This window comes from Chiloscyllium punctatum, unplaced genomic scaffold, assembly GCF_047496795.1.
Source record: "Chiloscyllium punctatum isolate Juve2018m unplaced genomic scaffold, sChiPun1.3 scaffold_693, whole genome shotgun sequence".
In the NCBI taxonomy this organism is placed as follows: domain Eukaryota; kingdom Metazoa; phylum Chordata; class Chondrichthyes; order Orectolobiformes; family Hemiscylliidae; genus Chiloscyllium; species Chiloscyllium punctatum.
The window spans coordinates 12,501-35,288 of record NW_027310427.1 but is presented as its reverse complement, the minus strand read 5'-3'; the positions used below and the strand labels follow the sequence as shown (position 1 = coordinate 35,288).

General features: G+C 51.3%; 2 protein-coding genes across 2 annotated transcripts in view; one reads left to right on the top strand and one right to left on the bottom strand.

Annotated features, from left to right (window-relative positions):
* Positions 1 to 3,064: 3,064 nt before the first annotated feature.
* On the top strand, positions 3,065 to 10,286 carry LOC140473715 (transmembrane protein 223-like). Its single transcript, XM_072567631.1, has 2 exons — positions 3,065 to 3,446; positions 9,602 to 10,286. The coding sequence occupies exons 1-2, from the start codon at positions 3,080 to 3,082 to the stop codon at positions 9,892 to 9,894; spliced, it is 660 nt and encodes a 219-aa protein (XP_072423732.1). The 5' UTR covers positions 3,065 to 3,079; the 3' UTR covers positions 9,895 to 10,286.
* A 3,970-nt stretch (positions 10,287 to 14,256) lies between these two features.
* LOC140473716 (1-phosphatidylinositol 4,5-bisphosphate phosphodiesterase beta-1-like) overlaps positions 14,257 to 22,788 on the bottom strand; it is a 17,140-nt gene continuing 8,608 nt past the window's right edge. The window contains exons 4-6 of the mRNA XM_072567632.1: positions 20,968 to 21,072; positions 18,834 to 18,925; positions 14,257 to 15,846 (exon numbers count right to left, since the gene is read on the bottom strand). Of these exons, the coding sequence (XP_072423733.1) occupies positions 15,766 to 15,846; positions 18,834 to 18,925; positions 20,968 to 21,072 (278 nt within the window). The 3' untranslated portion in view covers positions 14,257 to 15,765. The remainder of the gene's footprint in view (positions 15,847 to 18,833; positions 18,926 to 20,967; positions 21,073 to 22,788) is intronic.

The following is a 22,788-nucleotide window of genomic DNA, read 5'->3' as shown; positions in this document are numbered from 1 at the left end:
CCTATCCCCTGGGTGATTTATCCCCTATCCCCTGGGTGATTTATCCCCTATCCCAGGGTGATTTATCCCCTATCCCCTGGGTGATTTATCCCCTATCCCTGGGTGATTTATCCCCTATCCCTGGGTGATTTATCCCTATCCCTGGGTGATTTATTCCCTATCCCCTGGGTGATTTATCCCCTATCCCCTGGGTGATTTATCCCCTATCCCTGGGTGATTTATCCCCTATCCCTGGGTGATTTATCCCCTAACCCTGGGTGATTTACCCCCTATCCCCTGGGTGATTTACCCCCTATCCCCTGGGTGATTTATCCCCTATCCCTGGGTGATTTATCCCCTATCCCTGGGTGATTTATCCCCTATCCCCTGGGTGATTCATCCCCTATCCCTGGGTGATTCATCCCCTATCCCCTGGGTGATTTATCCCCTATCCCTGGGTGATTTATTCCCTATCCCTGGGTGATTTATTCCCCATCCCTGGGTGATTTATCCCCTATCCCCTGGGTGATTTATCCCCTATCCCCTGGGTGATTTATTCCCTATCCCCTGGGTGATTTATCCCCTATCCCTGGGTGATTTATCCCCTATCCCTGGGTGATTTATCCCCTATCCCTGGGTGATTTATCCCCTATCCCCTGGGTGATTTATCCCTATCCCCTGGGTGATTTATTCCCTATCCCCTGGGTGATTTATCCCCCATCCCTGGGTGATTTATCCCCTATCCCTGGGTGATTTATCCCCTATCCCCTGGGTGATTTATCCCCTATCCCCTGGGTGATTTATCCCCCATCTCTGGGTGATTTATCCCCTATCCCCTGGGTGATTTATTCCCTATCCCTGGGTGATTTATTCCCCATCCCTGGGTGATTTATCCCCTATCCCTGGGTGATTTATCCCCTATCCCTGGGTGATTTATCCCCTATCCCCTGGGTGATTTATCCCCTATCCCCTGGGTGATTTATCCCCCATCTCTGGGTGATTTATCCCCTATCCCCTGGGTGATTTATCCCCCATCCCTGGGTGATTTATCCCCCATCCCTGGGTGATTTATCCCCTATCCCCTGGGTGATTTATCCCCTATCCCTGGGTGATTTATCCCCTATTCCCTGGGTGATTTATCTCCTATTCCCTGGGTGATTTATCCCCTGTCCCCTGGGTGATTTATCCCCTATCCCCTGGGTGATTTATCCCCTATCCCCTGGGTGATTTATCCCCTATCCCTGGGTGATTTATCCCCTATCCCTGGGTGATGTATCCCCTATCCCCTGGGTGATTTATCCCCCATCCCTGGGTGATTTATCCCCTATCCCTGGGTGATTTATCCCCCATCCCTGGGTGATTTATCCCCCATCCCTGGGTGATTTATCCCCCATCCCTGGGTGATTTATCCCCTATCCCTGGGTGATTTATCCCCTATCCCTGGGTGATTTATCCCCCCATTCCCTGGGTGATTTATCCCCTATCCCCTGGGTGATTTATCCCCTATCCCTGGGTGATTTACCCCCTATCCCCTGGGTGATTTACCCCCTATCCCCTGGGTGATTTATCCCCTATCCCCTGGGTGATTTATCCCCTATCCCCTGGGTGATTTATCCCCATCCCCTGGGTGATTTATTCCCTATCCCTGGGTGATTTATTCCCCATTCCTGGGTGATTTATTCCCCATTCCTGGGTGATTTATCCCCTATCCCTTGGATGATTTATCCCCTATCTCCAGGTGATTTACCCCTCTGAGTGATTTACCCTCTATCCCTGGGTGAGTTGCCCCTATCTCTGGGTTATTTGCCCCCACCCCCGGGTGAGTTATTCCCCCCCAGGGCAGGGTTGTTGTTGGTTTGTCCAGCTCCCTCTCTCTCTCCCTCCCCCCTCTCTCTCTCCCTCTCCCCTCTCTCCCTCCCTCCCCATCTCTCCCTCTTTCTCCCTCCCTCCCCATCTCTCTCCCTCCCTCCCCCCCCCTCTTTCTCCCTCCCTCTCCCCCTCTCTCTCCCTCCCCCTCTTTCTCCCTCCCTCCTCCTCTCTCTCCCCTCTCTCTCTCCCTCTGTCTGTGTCTCCCTCCCTCTCCCTCTGTCTGTCCCTCTCCCTCCCCCTCTCGCTCTCTCCCTCTCTCCCTCCCCTCTCCCCCTCTCCCTCCCCCTCTCCCCCCCTCTCTCTCTCTCTCCCTCTGTCCCTCTCTCTCTCTCTCCCTCTGTCCCTCTCTCTCTCTCTCTCTCTCTGTGGGACCCAGTCTCAGTCCCAGCTCCAGGCCCCGATGTTGCTGCTGCCCAGAGCCGCCCACAGCCTCCCCCTGAGCCGCAGCCGCTGCTGCACCAACCCGGGGCCGTCTGCCTGCGCTCTCAGAGCCGGCTCCAGGAGCTGGGAAGCCGGGGGAGGAACCCGGAAACGGCTCGGCTCAGCGGCACAATGTATCCAAGGCCGGGGATACAGTGTATCCAACAGGGGATACAGGGGGCTGGGGGTAAATAGGCAGGGAATAGGGGTAAATGGGCAGGGAGTAGGGGTAAATGGGCAGGGAATAGGGGTAAATAGGCAGGGAATAGGGGTAAATGGGCAGGGAATAGGGGTAAATGGGCAGGGAATAGGGGTAAATGGGCAGGGAATATGGGTAAATGGGCAGGGAATAGGGGTAAATAGGCAGGGAATAGGGGTAAATGGGCAGGGAGTAGGGGTAAATGGGCAGGGAATAGGGGTAAATGGGCAGGGAATAGGGGTAAATGGGCAGGGAGTAGGGGTAAATGGGCAGGGAATAGGGGTAAATGGGCAGGGAATAGGGGTAAATGGGCAGGGAATATGGGTAAAATATCTGGGAATATGGGCAACAAGCCCAGGAACAGGAGCCAAAACCCAAGGGATAGGGGCGAAAGAACGAGGGATGGGGCTAGAAATCCCAACGATAAATGTACCTCACCCAGAGAGAGGGGCAAAAAACTCAGTGGGAGGGACAACCCCCCCAGAGATAGGGGCAAATAGCCTGTGGGTGAGAACAGTCAGGCTGGGGATGGGGGAGAACAGCCCAGGGTTTGTGGGACGGGGGTGGGGGAGACCGGGGTCAACGAGGGGGTTGGCTGGAGGGGCGTGGGGGATGGTGTTGGGGTGCCAGGCCCCCTGGTGGGGTATGGCCGCTGCTTGGCCCCTCGTTGGGCGACGGTTACCCACCTGGGCGTTGGTGGGCACCAGGCCGACGTGCGGACCCCCGGCCCAGGACATGCTGCTGTTCCGTCACGAGAGAGGGCGCTTCTTCCGCATGCTGGGTGTCTTCTGCCTGGCTCAGTTCCTGTTCTGGGGCTACCTGGCCCACTTTGCCTTCACCTCCCTCAAAGACACGGGTCACCGGGAGACGGTGCTGGAGGGGGAGCGAGTGAGCGGCCTGCCCACCATCGGGGGGAGAGCCCTGAACCTGGGCTCAGACGCCTGGAGACTTGGCTTCACAGCTTCCTGCCTGACGGTCGGTAAGAGTTACCTTCTGACCGGTTTCCTGGGATGTGTGTGACACAACTCCGGAGGATGGGATCGTGCCAGGCAACCCCGGTAACCCCCAAAAGGGTCAGAGTTCAAGGGTGTGTCACGCCAAACCTGTCCTCTACCTAGTCAGGTGTAGAGGGAATATAAGGACGTACCATTCAGGGATGTGAAGGATTAGGTGCATTAGTCAGGGGTAAATGTTGATTAGTAGGGTAGGGGAATGGGTTACTCTTCAGAGGGTCGGTGTGGACTTGTCGGGCCGAAGGGCCTGTCTCCACACTGTCTATGACAGGCTTCGTGAGCAGGTGTGACATTGGAATGGGCACGAACGTGGTGTGTGGGCTATAGTATGGAAAACCGTGAGGTTATCCGTTTTGGCAGGATGTGGGCAGTATTTCCGAAATGGTAAGAGATTGGAAAATGGAGGGGGAGCTGGGTGTCCTTGCCAACAACGTCCCGATGAAGGGTTTGCGCCTGAAACATCGACTCTCCTGCCCCTCGGATACTGCCTGACCTGCTGTGCTCTTCCAGCACCACTAATCCAGTACCAACTCTGACTGTCCAGCATCTGCAGTCCTCACTCTCTCCTAATAGAGTCGTAGAGCCGTACAGCATGGAAACATAACCCTCAGTCCGTGCCGACCGTAATCCCAAACCCTGAACTAGTCCCACTGCCTGCACGTGGCTCATAACCTTCCAAACAGTTCTCGTTCACGTACTTATCCAAATGTCTTTTAAACGCAGGAGCCAGTTACTGTAGCTGCTGGTATCTGCACCGAGATCAACCAGCTGGAGATCACAGTGGGTCAGGCAGCACCCACAGAGAGAGAGAGCAAGCTAACGTTTCCAGTCTAGATGAGTTAACTGTACCCACATCCATCACTCCCTCAGGAAGTTCATTCCACACACGAACCACCCTCTGTGGAAAAGATTTGCCCCTCATGTCTTTGTTAAATCACCTTAAAAGTGTGCCCCCTAGTCTTGAAATCCCCCATTCGAGGGAACAGACACCTACCATTCACCCTTTCCATGCCTTTAATAGTAACCTCCTCCACGCCCAGTGAAAAATCTCCCAACTGATCAAGACCCTCCCTATAACTCAAACCTTCCATAGAGTCAGAGAGATGGACAGCATGGAAACAGACCCTTCGGTCCAACCCGTCCGTGCCGACCAGATATCCCAACCCAATCTCTAGTCCCACCTGCCAGCACCCGGCCCATATCCCTCCAAACCCTTCCTATTCATATACCCATCCAGATGCCTCTTAAATGTTGTCATTGTACCAGCCTCCACCACATCCTCTGGCACCTCATTCCATACACGCACCACCCTCTGGGTGAAAATGTTGCCCCTTGGGTCTCTTTTATATCTTTCCCCTCTCACCCTAAACCTACGCCCCTCTAGTTCTGGACTCCCCCACCCCAGGGAAAAGACTTTGTCTGTTTATCCTATCCATACTATAATTGCCCCTTTTTTAAAAATATTCAGTACACAGTCATTTTACATAGATGAAACAGTTTTGAAATCATTTTCAGGTAATATTGTATTGGATTATATATAATCTTTGACAATTAGTGTGAATACTTTTATCTTTTTAATATTTCCTTTTTTTAAAAAACATGTTTGTCCCTTGATTGCTTAGAAGGTACAGCTTTCATCTATTGTAGCATGGGTGCAGATACCCTCCTACATTTGATCTGGTCTTTGCTACCTGGCAACATCCTGGTAAATCTCTCCTGACCCCCCCTCTCCAGTTTAATAATATCCTTCCTGTAACAGGGAGACCGGAACTGGACACGGTATTCCAGACGAGGCCTCACCAATGTCCTGTACAACCCCAACATGACGTTCCTCAACTCCCTGTACTCAAAGGTCTGAGCAATGAAGGCAAGAGTGCTAAACGCCTCATTAACCCCCGTCCCCCTGTGACACAAACTTCAAAGGATTATGTACCAGTACCCCCTAGGTGCCTCTGTTCTACACCACCACTCAGGGCCTGACTGTTAATTGTATCAATCCTGTCCCTGTTTGTTTTACCAAAAATGTAAAACTTTGTGTTTATCCAAATTAAACTCCATCTGCCACTCCTCGGCCCATTAACCCAACTGATCAAGATCTCTTTGTAATCTTAGATAACCTTTCTCACAGTCCACTCTCCCACCAACTTTGATGTCAAACTTTCTGACCGTGCCTTTTAGATTCTTATTTAAGTCATTTATGTAAATCACAAACAGTGGCCCCAGCACCGATCGCTATGGTGACAGGCCTCCAGTCCGATAAACAACCCTCCACCCGCCAACCTCTGTCTCCGGTCAATAAGCCAATTGTGTGTCAAATTGGCAAGTGAATCCCATATGAGCTAACGTTACACATTAGTTTATCATGTGGAACTGAATGAAAGGCTTTACTAAACAATGTCTACTGCTCTGCCCTGGTCTATCCTCTTGGTTACTTCTTCAAAAAACTCAAGCAAGTTTGTGAGACATAATTTCCCTCACACAAAACTATCCCTAGCCATTCCTTGGCTCTCCAAATGCATAGCAAACCTATTTTTCAGTATCCCCTCCAACAACCTACCTACCACTGAAGTCAGACTCACAGGTATGTTGGTCCCAGGTTTTTCCTTATAGCCTTTCTGAAATAAAGGCATAGCATTATGCCAGGGCAGCACTGGTGGCACAGTGGTTAGCACTGCTGCCTCACAGCGCCAGGGACCCAGGTTCAATTCCCCCCTCAGGCGACTGACTGTGTGGAGTTTGTACATTCTCCCCGTGTCTGTGTGGGTTTCCTCCGGGTGCTCCGGTTTCCTCCCACAGTCCAAAGATGTGCAGGTTAGGGTGGATGACCATGATAAATTGCCCCATGGTGTTCAGGGATGTGTTGGTTAGGTGCATTACAATTAGGGGTAAGTGTAGAGTAATCGGGGAGGGGAATGGGTCTGGGTGGGTTACTGTTCGGAGGGTCAGTGTGGATTTGCCGAGCCAAGGGTCTGGATCCACCCTGTATCCAACCTCTACTCATCTGGCACCTCACCCATAGTTACAGATGGTACAAATATTTCCTCCCTAACTGCCCACAATGTCCTGGGATACCCTCGATCTGGTCCTGGAGATTTATCCACCATTACAATGTCTTAGATCTCCAGCACTTCTGTTCGGTAATGTGAACATCAGTGTTTATTTCCCTGCATTCTCTAGCCTCCATTTCTGTCTCCATAGTAAATGCTGGTGCGAAATATTCATTTAGTATCTCACATCTCATGAGGTTCAAAACATAAATGACCTTGTTGATCCTTAAGAGGTCCTACTCTCTTTCTTGTTGCTGTCTTGTGCTTAATGTAGCATGTCTTTGGATTATCCTTCACCATATCTGCCAAGGCTTTCATATCCCCCCTCTTCACCCTCCTGACCTCCCTCTTAAGAATGCCACTAAACTCTTTATACTGTTCAAGAGATTCATTTGAACCCAGTTGTTTGTATCTAATATGAGATTCTTTTTTACTCTTGACTAGAACCTCAATACCTTTATCCATCCATTGTTTCCTAATCCTATCAGTTTTACCTTTCTCTCTAACAGGAACATACTGCCTCTGAACTCTCGTTATCACGTTTTTGAAGGCCTCCCACTTATCAGACGTCCCTTTACCTGGGAACAGTCCACACCAATCACCTTTCGAAGGTTCTGTTAAAATTTGCCTGACTTCATTTGAAAACTTTACCTTTTGTGGAAGGTGATTCCTTTTCCATAACTGTTTTGAAACATCCTTAATCCTGGATGTCCTTAAACCAGGAAAGCAACAAACTATCCTTGATTCATCCTCACTGCCACAGACGACTAACTTGGGGGTGCAGTCTTTAATGCGGGAGGATTTGAGATCAGGAATACTGATTCCTTGCTTCAATTGGATAGTGGTCGAGAGTGTGGTGCTGGAAAAGCACAGCCGGACCGGCAGCATCCGAGGAGCAGGAGAGTCAATGTTTTGGGCATAAGCCCATCATCGATTCTCCTGCTCCTCGGATGCCTGCCTGACCGGGCTGTGCTTTTCCAGCGCCTCGACTCGGATCTCCAGCACCTGCAGTCCCCACTCTCTCCTAGTTCCTTCTAACTTGGTTAGGAGCTTGGTTAGACTTCACGTGGAGCGCTGTGTGACAGGTCGGGGTCTCCGGAACTCAGGGCAGACCTGATTGTCCTAGAGAGGGAGCGCAGTGAAGAGTCGTCACTTGTTCCTGGGATGGCTCTCTGACTCTATCGGAAAACCCTAACTGAATAATAGATGCAGCAACTATTACAAGTGAATTGTTCGAATATAGCAACATCCCATTTACACACCCCTTGGCAAAGAACAATTCAGACACAGATTCTCTCACGTTCAATCCAGGAGGATGAAGAGAACGTAGAACAATACAGCACAGTACAGGCCCTTTGGTCCTCGATGTTGCGCCGATCCAAGCCCACCTAACCTACACTAGCCCACTATCCTCCATATGTCTATCCAGTGCCCGTTGAAATGCCCATAAAGAGGGTGAGTCCACCACTGCTACTGGCAGGGCATTCCATGAACTCACGACTCGCTGAGTAAAGAATCTACCCCTCACACCATGAAGATTCCGAGAGGGTGGTAGACAGGAGACATTAAGCTTCCAGCTCTTCAGAGACTAATTCCTGAGAACACCAAAACCCAGGAATCCTGATCTGGGAGAGCTGGCCACTCCCATCCAGGCTGCTTTACGTGACAGCCTTGTCATGCAAGGGAGTCAGGAATTATTGGGGGGGGGGGGAGGGTGGTTGGTTGGTTTGGTGTGTGAGGGGAGAGGCAGGCAGAAGAAGGAGCTAAAATCCCATCCACATCAGCTGTGATTCACTGAACGGGGTGGGGAGGGGGGGGGGATAAAGGATTTGAAGGCTCACTCCACCCTTTGCTGGTTTTCACATGGCTGTGGGGTCTGGGGTCATGTATAGGCCGGATAAGGGCTTTCCCTCCAGGACGTTAGTGACCCAGATGGATTTTAAAGACCAATCAACAATTTGCTTCCAGGTCACTTTCACTGACTACTCGCTGAACTAATGCCGGACGTATTCGGCGACTTCAGATTCCGCGCCCTGTGGGGGAGAGACCCGTGTTCACAATAGAACAGAATCCCAACAGGTCCACACAGACCCTTAGGAGTAACCCACCCAGACCCATTCCCCGACCCTATATTTACACCTGACTAAAACACCTAATCTGCACATCCCTGGACACTATGGGACAATTTCCCACGGCCAATCCACCCTAACCTGCACATCCCTGGGCACTATGAGACAATTCCCCACGGCCAATCCACCCTAACCTGCACATCTCTGGGCACTATGGGACAATTTCCCACGGCCAATCCACCCTAACCTGCACATCCCTGGGCACTATGGGACAATTTCCCACGGCCAATCCACCCTAACCTGCACATCCCTGGGCACTATGAGACAATTCCCCACGGCCAATCCACCCTAACCTGCACATCTCTGGGCACTATGGGACAATTTCCCACGGCCAATCCACCCTAACCTGCACATCCCTGGGCACTATGGGACAATTTCCCACGGCCAATCCACCCTAACCTGCACATCCCTGGGCACTATGGGACAATTCCCCATGGCCAATCCACCCTAACCTGCACATCCCTGGGCACTATGGGACAATTTCCATGGCCAATCCACCCTAACCTGCACATCCCTGGGCACTATGGGACAATTTCCCACGGCCAATCCACCCTAACCTGCACATCCCTGGGCACTATGGGACAATTTCCCACGGCCAATCCACCCTAACCTGCACATCCCTGGGCACTATGGGACAATTTCCCACGGCCAATCCACCCTAACCTGCACATCCCTGGGCACTATGGGACAATTTCCCATGGCCAATCCACCCTAACCTGCACATCCCTGGGCACTATGGGACAATTTCCCATGGCCAATCCACCCTAACCTACAAATCCGCCCCTCTCCCCCCTCCTCCCCCCCTATTCCCAAGAACGTGAGCTGGGACCTTGGGATTACTAGCCCTGTTGAGAATAGGAATGGCTGATGTCTAATTGCCAAGCAGTTGCCTTCCCACCAGTTAGAGACGTGCTAACCATCTCCTGGTCTGCTGTGTCCCTCCAGGCTCCCTGATCCTGGTCGCTGGCTACCTGTTTGCCTGCCGCTCAGTCTCTCGCGTGGTGCTCCATCGAGGTGGTCAGCAGGTCACCATCGCCAGCTACCTGCCTTTCGGAGGCACCAGCTCCTTCACGGTGCCCCTGTGCCGGGTGTCATGCATGGCTCACCACAGCCAGGTGCCCTCTGTGGTCCCCCTCAGGATCCAGGGTCACCGCTTCTACTACCTCCTGGACAAGCAGGGTCAGTTCTACAATGCCAAGCTCTTTGACACCACCGTCGGCGCCTACAGGAAGCTGTGACCCGTCCCTGAGGGAGAACCTGATGCGGCCTGGCCAACCACTCCTGCAGGCTTTCGACAACTGTATCCCTGGGGCTGCTGCGTTAGCTGAAAGACTTACATACTTTGTTGTGCACGGACGTGGGGGTGAATCGAGGAACTGTCGACCTCAGTCAGCGCTGATCAGGGAATCATTTACAGAGAACTCCACCTTCCTCATTTAAGAGCATTTCTTTTCTTCTCTGACTTTGGTCGTGCCTTTATCGCATTTCAGGAAAGATCACAAGCAGTTGTCTCTCTCTTGTCGTGCTAATGCAGCTCTCCAACTGCAGGAAGTGTAACACCCCATTGTTTCAGGCTAAGAATTGCAAATGTGATTTATCCAGGAATAAAATTATACAGAAGGAGAAACAAGCTGTGTTTTGGCGAGCGGTGATTTGCTGTTCATTTTTTTTTACCATGTTTCCCCCATGCACTCTATTATTAACATGTTCTGGATTCACCAGAGGAAATTCTCTCCCTCTGTCTCCTCATCTTAGACCTGAATAGAGTCATTGAGATGTGCAGCACGGAAACAGATCCTTCGGTCCAACCTGTCCGTGCTGACCAGATATCCCAAGTTAATCTCGTCCCATTTGCCAGCACTTGGCCCATATCCCTCCAAACCCTTCCTATTCATATACCCATCCAGTTGCCTTTTAAATGTCATTGTACCAGCCTCCACCACTTCCTCTGGCAGCCCATTCCATACACGTACCACCCTCTGTGTGAAAAGGTTGCCCTTAAGTCCCTTTTAAACCTTGCCCCTCTCACCCTAAACCTATGCCCCTCTAGTTTTGGACTCCCCCACCTCAGGGAAAAGACCTTGTCTATTTACCCTATCCATGCCCTTCATAATTTAATAAACCTCTATAAGGTCACCCCTCAGCCTCCGACGCTCCAGGGAAAACAGCCCCAGCCTGTTCAGCCTCTCCCTGTAGCTCAGACCCTCCAACCCTGGCAACATCCTTGTAAATCTTTTCTGAACCCTTTCAAGTTTCACAACATCTTTCCGATAGGAAGGAGACCAGAATTGCACGCAATATTCGGAAAGTGTTGGATGTTGCTCGCTGAGCTGGAAGCTTCGTTTTCAGACATTTCGTCACCATACTGGGTAACATCTTCAGTGAGTGGGTTCTAGATTAGAGTGGTGCTGGAAAAGCACAGCAGGTCAGGCAGCATCCGAGGAGCAGGAAAATCGACATTTCGGGCAAAAGCCCTTCATCAGGAATAGAAGCAGAGTACCAGCAGGGTGGAGTGATTTATCTTTCCACCCTTTCAGGCTGCCTGTATTCCTGATGAAGGGCTTTTGCCCGAAACGTCGATTCTCCTGCTCCTCGGATGCTGCCTGACCTGCTGTGCTTTTCCAGCATCACTCTAATCTAGACTCTGGTTTCCAGCATCTGCAGCCCTTGTTTTTACCTAACATCTTCAGTGAGCCTCTGGATGAAGCTCTGGTGGTGTAGCCCGCTTTCTATTTATATGTTTAAGTTTTCGTGCGTTGGTGATATCATTTCCTGTGGTGATGTCATTTCCTGTTCTTTTTCTCAGGGGGTGGTAAATGGGATCCAAGTCAATGTTTTTGTTGATAAGAGTTCCAGTTGGAATGCCGTGCTTCTAGGAATTCTCGTGCGTTTCTCTCAGCTTCTTCACTATCCTATCTACCTGTGACTCCACTGTCAAGGAGCTTATGAACCTGCACTCCAAGGTCTCTTTGTTCGGCAACACTCCCTAGGACCTTACCATTAAGTGTATAAATCCTGCTAAGATTGGCTTTCCCAAAATGCAGCACCTCGCATTTATCTGAATTAAACTCCATCTGCCACTTCTCAGCCCATTGGCCCATCTGGTCCAGATCCTGTTATAATCTGAGGTAACCTTCTTCACTGTCCAATTTTTTTTTGGTATCATCTACAAACTTATTAATTATACCTCCTGTATTCACATCCAAATCATTTGAAAAAATTATGAAAAGTAGTGGACCCAGCACCGATCCTTGTGGCACTCCACTGGTCACAGGCCTCCAGTCTGAAAAACAACCCTCCACCACCACCCTCTGTCTTCTACCTTTGAGTCAGTTCTGTATCCAAATGGCTAGTTCTCCCTGTATTCCATGAGATCTAACCTTGCTAATCAGTCTCCCATGGGGAACCTTTGTTTAACACCTTACTGAAGTTCATATAGATCACATCTCCTGCTCTGCCCTCATCAATCCTCTTTGTTACTTCCTCAACAAACTCAATCAAGTTTGTGAGACATGATTTCCCACGCACAAAGCCATGTTGACTATCCTGAATCAGTCCTTGCCTTTCCAAATACATGTACATTCTGTCCCTCAGGATTCCCTCCAATAACTTGCCCACCACCGAGGTCAGGCTCACCGGTCTATAGTTCCCTGGCTTGTCCTTACTTCCCTTCTTAAACAGTTCTCCACAGTAGCCAACCTCCTGTCTTCTGACACCTCACCAGTGATTATGATACAATATACTCACAAGGGACTCAGCAATCACTTCTCTAGCTTCCCTTAAGAGTTCCAGGATACACCTGATCAGGTCCTGGGGATTTATCCATTTTTATGCATTTCAAGACATCCAGCACATCCTCCTCTGTAATATGGACACTTTTCAAGGTGTCACTATCTATTTCCCTACATTCTATATCTCCCACATCCTTCTGCACAGAAAAGGCAGAATTGGTACTGCAGATGCTGGAGATTAGACTCTAGAGTCGTGCTGGAAAAGCACAGACGGTCAGGCAGCGTCCGAGGAGCAGGAAAATCGACGTTTCGGGCACTTTGCCTGTCTGACCTGTCATCCCGCAACTGTCCAAATATCTGCGTCTTTCACCAAGAGTATAAACAGACAGGTGACGGACAAGAGTGGGACAGTCAGCCTTTTGACACTGCTGCCCTCTTCAATGTCTGATCGGAGTTTAACATAAACTACTGTGGGAGCCTCAGTGGTTAGCGCTGCTGCACCACGGTGCCATGGACCCAGGTTCGATCGTACCCTCGAGCGATTGTCTGTGAGGAGTTTGCACGTGCTCCCCCCGTGTCTGCGTGGGTTTCCTCCCAAAGATGTACAGGTTAGGGTGGATTGGCCGTGGGAAATTGTCCCATAGTGCCCAGGGATGTGCACATTAGGGTGGATTGGCCATGGGAAATTGTCCCATAGTGTCCAGGGATGTGCAGGTTAGGGTGGATTGGCCGTGGGAAATTGTCCCATAGTGTCCAGGGATGTGCAGGTTAGGGTGGATTGGCCGTGGGAAATTGTCCCATAGTGCCCAGGGATGTGCACATTAGGGTGGATTGGCCATGGGAAATTGTCCCATAGTGTCCAGGGATGTGCAGGTTAGGGTGGATTGGCCGTGGGAAATTGTCCCATAGTGCCCAGGGATGTGCAGGTTAGGGTGGATTGGCCGTGGGAAATTGTCCCATAGTGTCCAGGGATGTGCAGGTTAGGGTGGGTTGGCCGTGGGAAATTGTCCCATAGTGCCCAGGGATGTACAGGTTAGGGTGGATTGGCCGTGGGAAATTGTCCCATAGTGCTCAGGGATGTGCAGGTTAGGGTGGATTGGCCGTGGGAAATTGTCCCATAGTGCCCAGGGATGTGCAGGTTAGGGTGGGTTGGCCGTGGGAAATTGTCCCATAGTGCCCAGGGATGTGCAGGTTAGGGTGGATTGGCCGTGGGAAATTGTCCCATAGTGCCCAGGGATGTGCAGGTTAGGGTGGATTGGCCGTGGGAAATTGTCCCATAGTGTCCAGGGATGTGCAGGTTAGGGTGGATTGGCCGTGGGAAATTGTCCCATAGTGTCCAGGGATGTGCAGGTTAGGGTGGATTGGCCGTGGGAAATTGTCCCATAGTGTCCAGGGATGTGCAGGTTAGGGTGGATTGGCCATGGGAAATTGTCCCAAAGTGCCCAGGGATGTGCAGGTTAGAGTGGGTTCCATGGGGAATTGCAGAGTTACACGGAAAGGGTAGGGGCTAGGTCTGGGTGGGATGTTCTCCAGTGGGGCGGTGTCGTCTCGATGGGCCGAATGGCCTGCTTCCTCACTGTGGGGAATGTATCATTCTACATTCGATAACCTTCCATCCGATTGGTCAGCAAGAATCTCTCTCGCTCTGCTTTAAAATATTGCTGTGTCCTGAATGCAGTGGAAGAGAATTACAAAGACTCGGAGTCCTCTGGGAGGGAAGGTTTCCCCCTCTCTCTCTGAAATGAACTGTGTCTTATTTTTAAACAGTGCTGCTCCCCAGTTCCACATTCTCTCCCAAGAGGAAAGACCCTTTTCCTATCGACTTGGTTATGTTCCCTCAGGTTTTGCTGGGAACCTGAGACAGTACTGTCACTTTGTTATTGTAGTTTTATTTTGAATTGGTTTAACTTTACAATCCTTTCAGGCATCTTCCTCAGTGGAATTCAAGTGGTTACTTGAGCTTATAAAATTGCACATTTTCTCGTTTTAAACAAGTTAACCCAACCCCAGCATCAAGACTAGAGCCTGTACCCCAGTGAGAGTCTGTGTGTGTGTGTGTGTGAGTGTGAGTGTGAGTGTGAGTGTGAGTGTGAGTGTGTGTGTGAGTGTGAGTGTGAGTGTGAGTGTGTGGGTGTGAGTGTGAGTGTGTGTGAGTGTGTGTGAGAGTGTGAGTGTGAGTGAGTGTGAGTGTGAGTGTGTGTGAGTGTGGGTGTGAGTGTGTGTGTGTGTGTGTGTGTGTGTGTGTGTGTGTGTGTGTGTGAGAGAGAGTGTGTGTGAGTGTGTGTGTGAGTCTGTGTGTGTGTGTGGGTGTGAGTGTGTGTGTGTGTGTGAGTGTGAGTGTTGGTGTGTGTGTGAGTGTGAGTGTGAGTGTGAGTGTGAGTGTGTGGGTGTGAGCCCGTACCCCAGTGAGGGTCTGTGTGTGAGTCTGTGTGTGTGTGTGTGTGTGGGGGGGTGTGTGTGGGTGTGAGCCCGTACCCCAGTGAGAGTCGGTGTGTGTGTGTGTGTGTGTATGGGGGTGTGTGTGGGGGTGTGTATGTGTGTGTTTGAGCCCATACCCCAGTGAGAGTCGGTGTGTGTGTGTTTGTATGTGAGTGTGTGTGTGTGGGGGTGTGTGTGTGTGTGTGTGTGTGTGTGTGTGTGTGTGTTTGAGCCCATACCCCAGTGAGAGTCAGTGTGTGTCAGCTGAAGAGTAAACAGTTATGAAGAGTAATTAGTTCTTTTGCGAACAAATCCTTCTGATAGATGGAAAGCTAATTAACCAAAGGTTTTGACTTTGCAAATATATCTCCTGGAACGGTAACACTTCAACTCAGTAACAGAAATCTGTGGGAAACGGAGAACTCAGCAGAACATTAACTGGAAAGTACGCTGACCAAGTGATAGTTCAGCTCGGCCGAGAAGTGACCAGTATTGTCCGAAACGGTGTTGTGCATCTGATGTTAATTTACACCCGGAAAGCGTTGGCATCCCATTGAGCTCCTGGAATGTCTGGGGCAACTTTGCTGGAGACGATGAAGTAGATTTTGAACTCCTCTGCAAGAACCCTTCCTCTGCGGTGAAGATGACTCTCGGGGGGAAGGAACCAGAGAGGTGTCGGCCTTCAGACCAGATTATCGCAGACGGCCCTGGAACTGTTCGGATCAAAATCCTCACACTGGGTGTCCCACACACCTCTCTCTCCATGGGACCTCTGTCTCTCAGCCTCTTGTTGATGTTCCTATCTCGTTCCTTGCAGTCCTGACATTGTTCTTGCTGAATTCAGTGTCTTTTTCTTTGCAAAGTGTCCTTGATAAAAGCTCTCTCCTCTATTTACAAATGTGTGTCCATGTTAATCCGGGTCAATGTTGTTCTAAGTTAGGAGAGAGATCGCACATATTCTCATAACACCTCCTTGAAAACACTCCCTAAAGTCCGACGTCTTTGACTGAGTTTATAATCGGTTGTCACTGGCATCTCCTTCTGTTAAAAAGAGAGACAAAGTAAGGCTGGCAGTTAGCCCAGGCAGGCTTCCGAAAGGGTCGTTACAAAAGGCTGAGGTATTAAGGTAACGCTTTACCCCCCCACACGCAGAGGTGACCCAGGGTATGGAGAACGTGCGGCTACAAGGAGGGATTAAAATGGAGGTCAGGAATGGGGCGTCTGGAGTGAGTGCAGACAAGGTCCAGGTGAAATACATCCAAGGTGTATTGAGGAAGGTGAGATGGGACTTGTGCAGGTACACAGACAGGGTCACAGAGATGGACAGCACAGAATCAGACCCTTCGGCCCAACCTGTCCATACTGACCCAGATATCCCAACCCAATCTAGTCCCACCTGCCAGCACCCGGCCCATATCCCTCCAAACCCTTCCTATTCATATACCCATCCAAATGCCTCTTAAATGTTGTCATTGTACCAGCCTCCACCACATCCTCTGGCAGCTCATTCCATACATGTACCACCCTCTGTGTGAAAAAGTTGCCCCTTAGGTCTCTTTTATATCTTTCCCCTCTCACCCTAAACCTATGCCCTCTAGTTCTGGACTCCCTGACCCCAGGGAAAAGACTTTGCCTATTTACCCTATCCATGTCCCCTCATAATTTTGTAAACCTCTATAAGGTCACCCCTCAGCCTCTGACGCTCCAGGGAAAACAGCCCCAGCCTGTTCAGCCTCTCCCTGTAGCTCAGATCCTCCAACGCTGGCAACATCCTTGTAAATCTTTTCTGAACCCTTTCGTGTTTCACAACATCTTTCCGATAGGAAGGAGACCAGAATTGCACGCAATATTCCAACAGTGGCCTAACCAATGTCCTGTACAGCCGCAACATGACCTCCCAACTCCTGTACTCAATACTCTGGCCAATATAGACCATAAGACATAGGAGCAGAAATATGACCATTCAGCCCATTGAGTCTGCTCTGCCATTCGATCATGGCTGATCAGTTTCTCAACCCCATTCTCCTGTTTTCTCCCAGAACCCTCGATCTCCTTGATACTCAAGAACCTATCTATCTCAGTCTTAAATATACTCAATGACCTGGCCTCCACAGCCTTCTGTGGTAATTAATTCCATAGATTCAGCACTTTCTGACTGAAGAGGTTTCTCCTTATCTCCGTTCCAAAAGGTCTTCCCTTTACTCAAAGGCTGTGCCCTCAGGCCCTAGTCTCTCCTACCAATGGAAACATCGTCCCAACATCCACTCTGTCCAGGCCGTTCAGTATTCTGTATGTTTCTCCCCCAATCCTTCCAAACTCCATCAAGTATAAACCCAGAGTCCTCAAATGTTCCTCACATATTAAACTTTTCATTCCTGGGACCAGTCTTACGAACCTCCTCTGAACACACTCCAGGGCCAGTACATCCTTCCTGAGATTTTGGGGCCCAAAGCGCCACACAATATTCCAAAAGTTGTCTGACCGGAGCTTTAGGAAACCTCAGAAGTACATCCTTGCTTTATTATTCAAGTCTCCTCAAAATAAATGCCATCATTGCATTTGCCTTCTTAACTATTGACTCAACCTGCAAGTTTACCTTGACAGAATCCTGGGCTAGAACTCCCAAGTCTCTTTGCACTTCAGACTTCTGAATTTTCTCCCCATTTAGAAAATAGTCCATGCCTCTATTCGACCAAAGTGCATGACCTCACACTTTCCCACATTGTACTCCATCTGCAACCTCTTTGTCCATTCTCCAAACCTGTCCAAATCCTTCTGCAGCCTCCCCGCTTCTCAATGCTACCTGTTCCTCTATATATCTTTGTATCATTAACCAGAATGTCCTCAGTTCCTTCATCTCGATCGTTAATGTAAGGGAAGCATGCCAAACGCCTTCCTCACTGTCCTATCTACCTGTGACTCTACTTTCAGGGAGCTATGAACCTGCACTCCAAGGTCTCTTTTAGTCTTAGATTCGGGAGGTGGGGTGTGAGAGCACTGCAGAATTGCGCCCTGTGTTGAGAAAGGGGTGTGAAGTTTAGTCCAACGACTGGCAATATTAGTGAGGTGGGCAAGAGGTGGTTCAGGGGACAGGGATTAATGAGACCTTTGGTCTGGGGGAAGAGTTGCAGCTGGGATTCCCAGGCAGTGGTCAAGGACCCCTGGCTCTGGCTGGTTTGAACCTGGGTGTGCAGGGGGGGGGGGGAAACAGTGTCACCTTCACCGATGAGATAAAACCCAGAGGGAGGGCGGTGTGCAACTCCAGACAGACACAGAGTGGGCAACCGGGCGGCACATAAGTTTCGATGACCAGGACGGTGAGGTGGTACACTCTGGGTTGGAAGAAGGTGGAGGGAGCAGTATAAGACGAAGTGTTTCCAGAGGGTGTTGAGGGAGCAGAGAGATCTGGGTTTATATGCGAAGGTCCGGAGAAATCTGCCCGGAGAGGGGGAGAGAGAGAGCAGCTGCTACAGCAGACTGCATCCTGGGCTTGAGGAATGGGAACCATCGGGTACAGGAGCAGGGAGGTGATGCTGAATGTGTTTACGGAACGGGGGTACAGCCCCAGCTGGGGTATTGTAAACCATTCGGCCGGCGACATTATAGGAACAATGGGGACACACTGCACAGAGAGCAGGAGGGGGTTCAAACTGGTGATTGAGGACATTTGGGGAGAAACATTTTCACACATTGAGGGGTTAGGGTCTGGAGTGTCCTGTCTGAGAGTGTGGGGGGGAGGGGGGAGGTTCACTCGAGGGGTTAGGGTCTGGGGTGTACTGTCTGAGAGTGTGGGGGAGGGAGGGGGAGGTTCACTCGAGGGGTTAGGGTCTGGAGGGTACGGTCTGAGAGTGTGGGGGGAGGGGGGAGGGTCACTCGAGGGGTTAGGGTCTGGAGGGTACGGTCTGAGAGTGTGGGGTGGGGGGGAGGGGGAGGTTCACTCGAGTGCAGAGATCCCTCGAGTGTTGATGCTGGGTCAGAGTCAGGATAGGGGGAGGGTAGCGAGAGGGGTCGTTACTCGAGAACCTCACCTCAGTCCCATCCATCAGGTTCACCAGTAAACACGAACGCTGCTCCATCACATTGATATGTTTGATGGGATTGACCAATAAATCGATGTACTCTGAGAGAGGGTCACACAACCACACCATTAGATACAGAGTAAAGCTTCCTCTACACTGTCCCCCCCCATCAAACACCCCCAGGGACAGGGACAGAACAGGGTTAGATACAGAGTAAAGCTCCCTCTACACTGTCCCCCATCAAACACTCCCCAGGACAGGGCCAGCACGGGGTTAGATACAGAGTAAAGCTCCCTCTAGACTGTCCCCCCCCATCAAACACCCCCAGGGACAGGGACAGAACAGGGTTAGATACAGAGTAAAGCTCCCTCTACACTGTCCCCCCATCACACACTCCCAGGACAGGGACAGCATGGGGTTAGATACAGAGTAAAGCTCCCTCTACACTGTCCCCCATCAAACACTCCCCAGGACAGGGACAGCACAGGGTTAGATACAGAGTAAAGCTTCCTCTACACTGTCCCCCATCAAACACTCCCCAGGACAGGGACAGAACAGGGTTAGATACAGAGTAAAGCTCCCTCTACACTGTCCCCCATCAAACACTCCCCAGGACAGGGACAGCACAGGGTTAGATACAGAGTAAAGCTCCCTCTACACTGTCCCCCATCAAACACTCCCCAGGACAGGACAGCACGGGGTTAGATTCAGAGTAAAGCTTCCTCTACACTGTCCCCCCACCAACCACCCCCAGGACAGGGACAGCACGGGGTTAGATACAGAGTAAAGCTCCCTCTACACTGTCCCCCATCAAACACTCCCCAGGACAGGGACAGCACAGGGTTAGATACAGAGTAAAGCTCCCTCTACACTGTCCACCCCATCAAACACTCCCAGGGATAGGGACAGCACAGGGTTAGATACAGAGTAAAGCTCCCTCTACACTGTCCCCCATCAAACACTCCCCAGGACAGGGACAGCACGGGGTTAGATTCAGAGTAAAGCTCTCTCTACACTGTCCCCCCATCAAACACTCCCGAGGGACAGGGACAGCGCGGGGTTAGATACAGGGTAAAGCTTCCTCTACACTGTCCACCCCATCAAAACACTCCCAGGGATAGGGACAGTATGGGGTTAGATACAGAGTAAAGCTCCCTCTACACTGTTCCCCCCCCCCATCACACACCCCCAGGGACAGGGACAGCACAGGGTTAGATACAGAGTAAAGCTCCCTCTACACTGTCCCCCATCAAACACTCCAGGGACAGGGACAGCACGGGGTTAGATACAGAGTAAAGCTCTCTCTACACTGTCCCCCCATCAAACACTCCCCAGGACAGGGACAGCACGGGGTTAGATACAAAGTAAAGCTCCCTCTACACTGTCCCCCCATCAAACACTCCCCAGGACAGGGACAGCACGGGGGTTAGATACAGAGTAAAGCTTCCTCTACACTGTCCCCCCATCAAACACTCCCAGGGACAGGGACAGCACAGGGTTAGATACAGAGTAAAGCTCGCTCTACACTGTCCCCCCATCAAACACTCCCAGGGACAGGGACAGCACGGGGTTAGATACAGAGTAAAGCTCCCTCTACACTGTCCCCATCAAACACTCCCAGGACAGGGACAGCACAGGGTTAGATACAGAGTAAAGCTCCCCTACACTGTCCCCCCCATCAAACACTCCCCAGGACAGGGACAGCACAGGGTTAGATATAGAGTAAAGCTCCCTCTACACTGTCCCCATCAAACACTCCCAGGACAGGGACAGCACAGGGTTAGATACAGAGTAAAGCTCCCCCTACACGGGGTTAGATACAGGGGAGAGCTCCCTCCTCAATCTGGGGGTGGGTCCCGAGGGGGAGGGGAATGTGAGTGTCCTGGTGGTTGGTTGGGGAGGGGGGAGGGTGTTGGGGGATGGGGTGGGGTCGGGGAGGGGGAGGGGGTGGAGGAAGGGTCGGGGGTTGGGGGGGGAAGGGTTGGGGGTTGGGGGAGGGGTCGGGGATCGGGGGAGGGGTCGGGGGTTGGGGGGGGAAGGGTTGGGGGTTGGGGGAGGGGTTGGGGGTTGGTTGGGGGGGGGGGGGTTGGGGGAGGGGTTGGGGGTTGGTGGGGGGGGGGGGGGTTGGGGGAGGGGGTCTGACCTGCGTGTGTGTCCGGGACGTAATCCTTCACGTCCGTTTGAACAAACAGCGAGGGGAGCTGGAGGGGCTGGTTCAACTCATTCCTCAGGCAGATGTAGTGATAACCTGGGGGGGGGGGGGGAGAAGAGGGTGGGAGAGAGGGGGGGAGAGGGGGGGAGAGGGGGAGAGAGAGGGGGGGAGAGGGGGGTAGGGAGAGAGAGGGAGAGAGAGGGGGGGGAGAGGGAGGGGAGAGAGGGAGAGGGAGAGGGGGAATGGAGGGGAGGTGGGGAGAGAGGGGGAGGTAGAGAGGGAGGGAGGGGGAGAGGGAAGGCACAGAGTGGAAACACAGAGAGGGGACAAGGAGGGGATTGCGGGGAGAGAGAGAGGGGGAGAGGGGGAGGGACAGGCCATGGGAGAGAGGGAGTGAAGGAAGGGGAGATGAAGGGAGAGAGAAGGGAGAAGGGGCGAAGTGAGAGGGAGGGAGGGAGGGAGAGGGGGAGTGGGATAGGGAGGGAGGGAGTAAGAGAGGGAGGAGAGGGGTAAGTGATGGAGAGGGTATGGGAGAGGGGGGATGGAGGGAGAGGGATGGGAGAGGGGGAGAGAGAGATAGGGAGCAGCGGATAGGGAGGAGGAAAGTGGAGGGAGGGAAGAGTGGAGGGAGATAAGGAGGAGAGATGGAGGGAGATGGAGAATGGGAGAGTGTGGGAGTGTAGAGAGAGAGGAGGGAAGATGGACAGACAGGGAGAGGAGAAGGGAGGGTGAGGGAAAGAGAGAAGCGAGTTACTGACTGTGTAGACCAATCATTACACTCCATACCCACGTTACCATGGTTACCAGGCTGGGGAGGAGCTGGGAACTGGGACAGTATTCCAGAACTCCGGCTAAGATTCTGGAAACACAGCTTTAAATCCCATCACAGCCGACTGTGGATATGGGGAACAAGCTAATTGAGCTACAACTGTTGGCTGTTTTGGGTGGGGGTGGGAAGGGAGTCACTAATGGGGGACAAGTTACCACCCTTACCCAGTCAGGCCTACACGTAACTCCAGACCCACAATAATGTGGGGGGACTCTGGGTAACACACTGTGTGTCTGACCAGTAACAAGCACATCCCTCCTCAGACTCTGTGTGAGTGTGAGTGCCTGTGTGTGTGTGTGTATCTGTGTGTGTGTAAATGTGTGTGTGTCAGTGTGAGTGTGTGTGTGGTATCTGTATGTGTGTGAATGTGTGTATCTGTGTGTGTATAAATATGTGTGTGTCAGTGTGTGTGTGTGTATCTGTATGTGAGTGTGAGTGTGTGTGTATCTGTGTGTGTGTAAATGTGTGTGTGTCAGTGTGAGTGTGTGTGTATCTGTGTGTGTAAATGTGTGTGTGTGAGTGTGTGAGTGTAAATGTGTGTGTGAGTGTGTGTGTATCTGTGAGTGTGTTGTGTATCTGTGAATGTGTGAGTGTAAATGTGTGTGTGTGAGTGTGTGTGTATCTGTGTGTGTGTAAATGTGTGTGTGTCAGTGTGAGTGTGTGTGTATCTGTATGTGAGTGTGAGTGTGTGTGTATCTGTGTGTGTGTAAATGTGTGTGTGTCAGTGTGAGTGTGTGTGTATCTGTGTGTAAATGTGTGTGTGAGTGTGTGAGTGTAAATGTGTGTGTGTGAGTGTGAGTGTGAGTGTGTGTATCTGTGAGTGTGTGTGTGTATCTGTGAGTGTGTGAGTGTAAATGTGTGTGTGTGAGTGTGAGTGTGTGTATCTGTGAGTGTGTGTGTGTATCTGTGAGTGTGTGAGTGTAAATGTGTGTGTGTGAGTGTGAGTGTGTGTATCTGTGAGTGTGTGTGTATCTGTGAGTGTG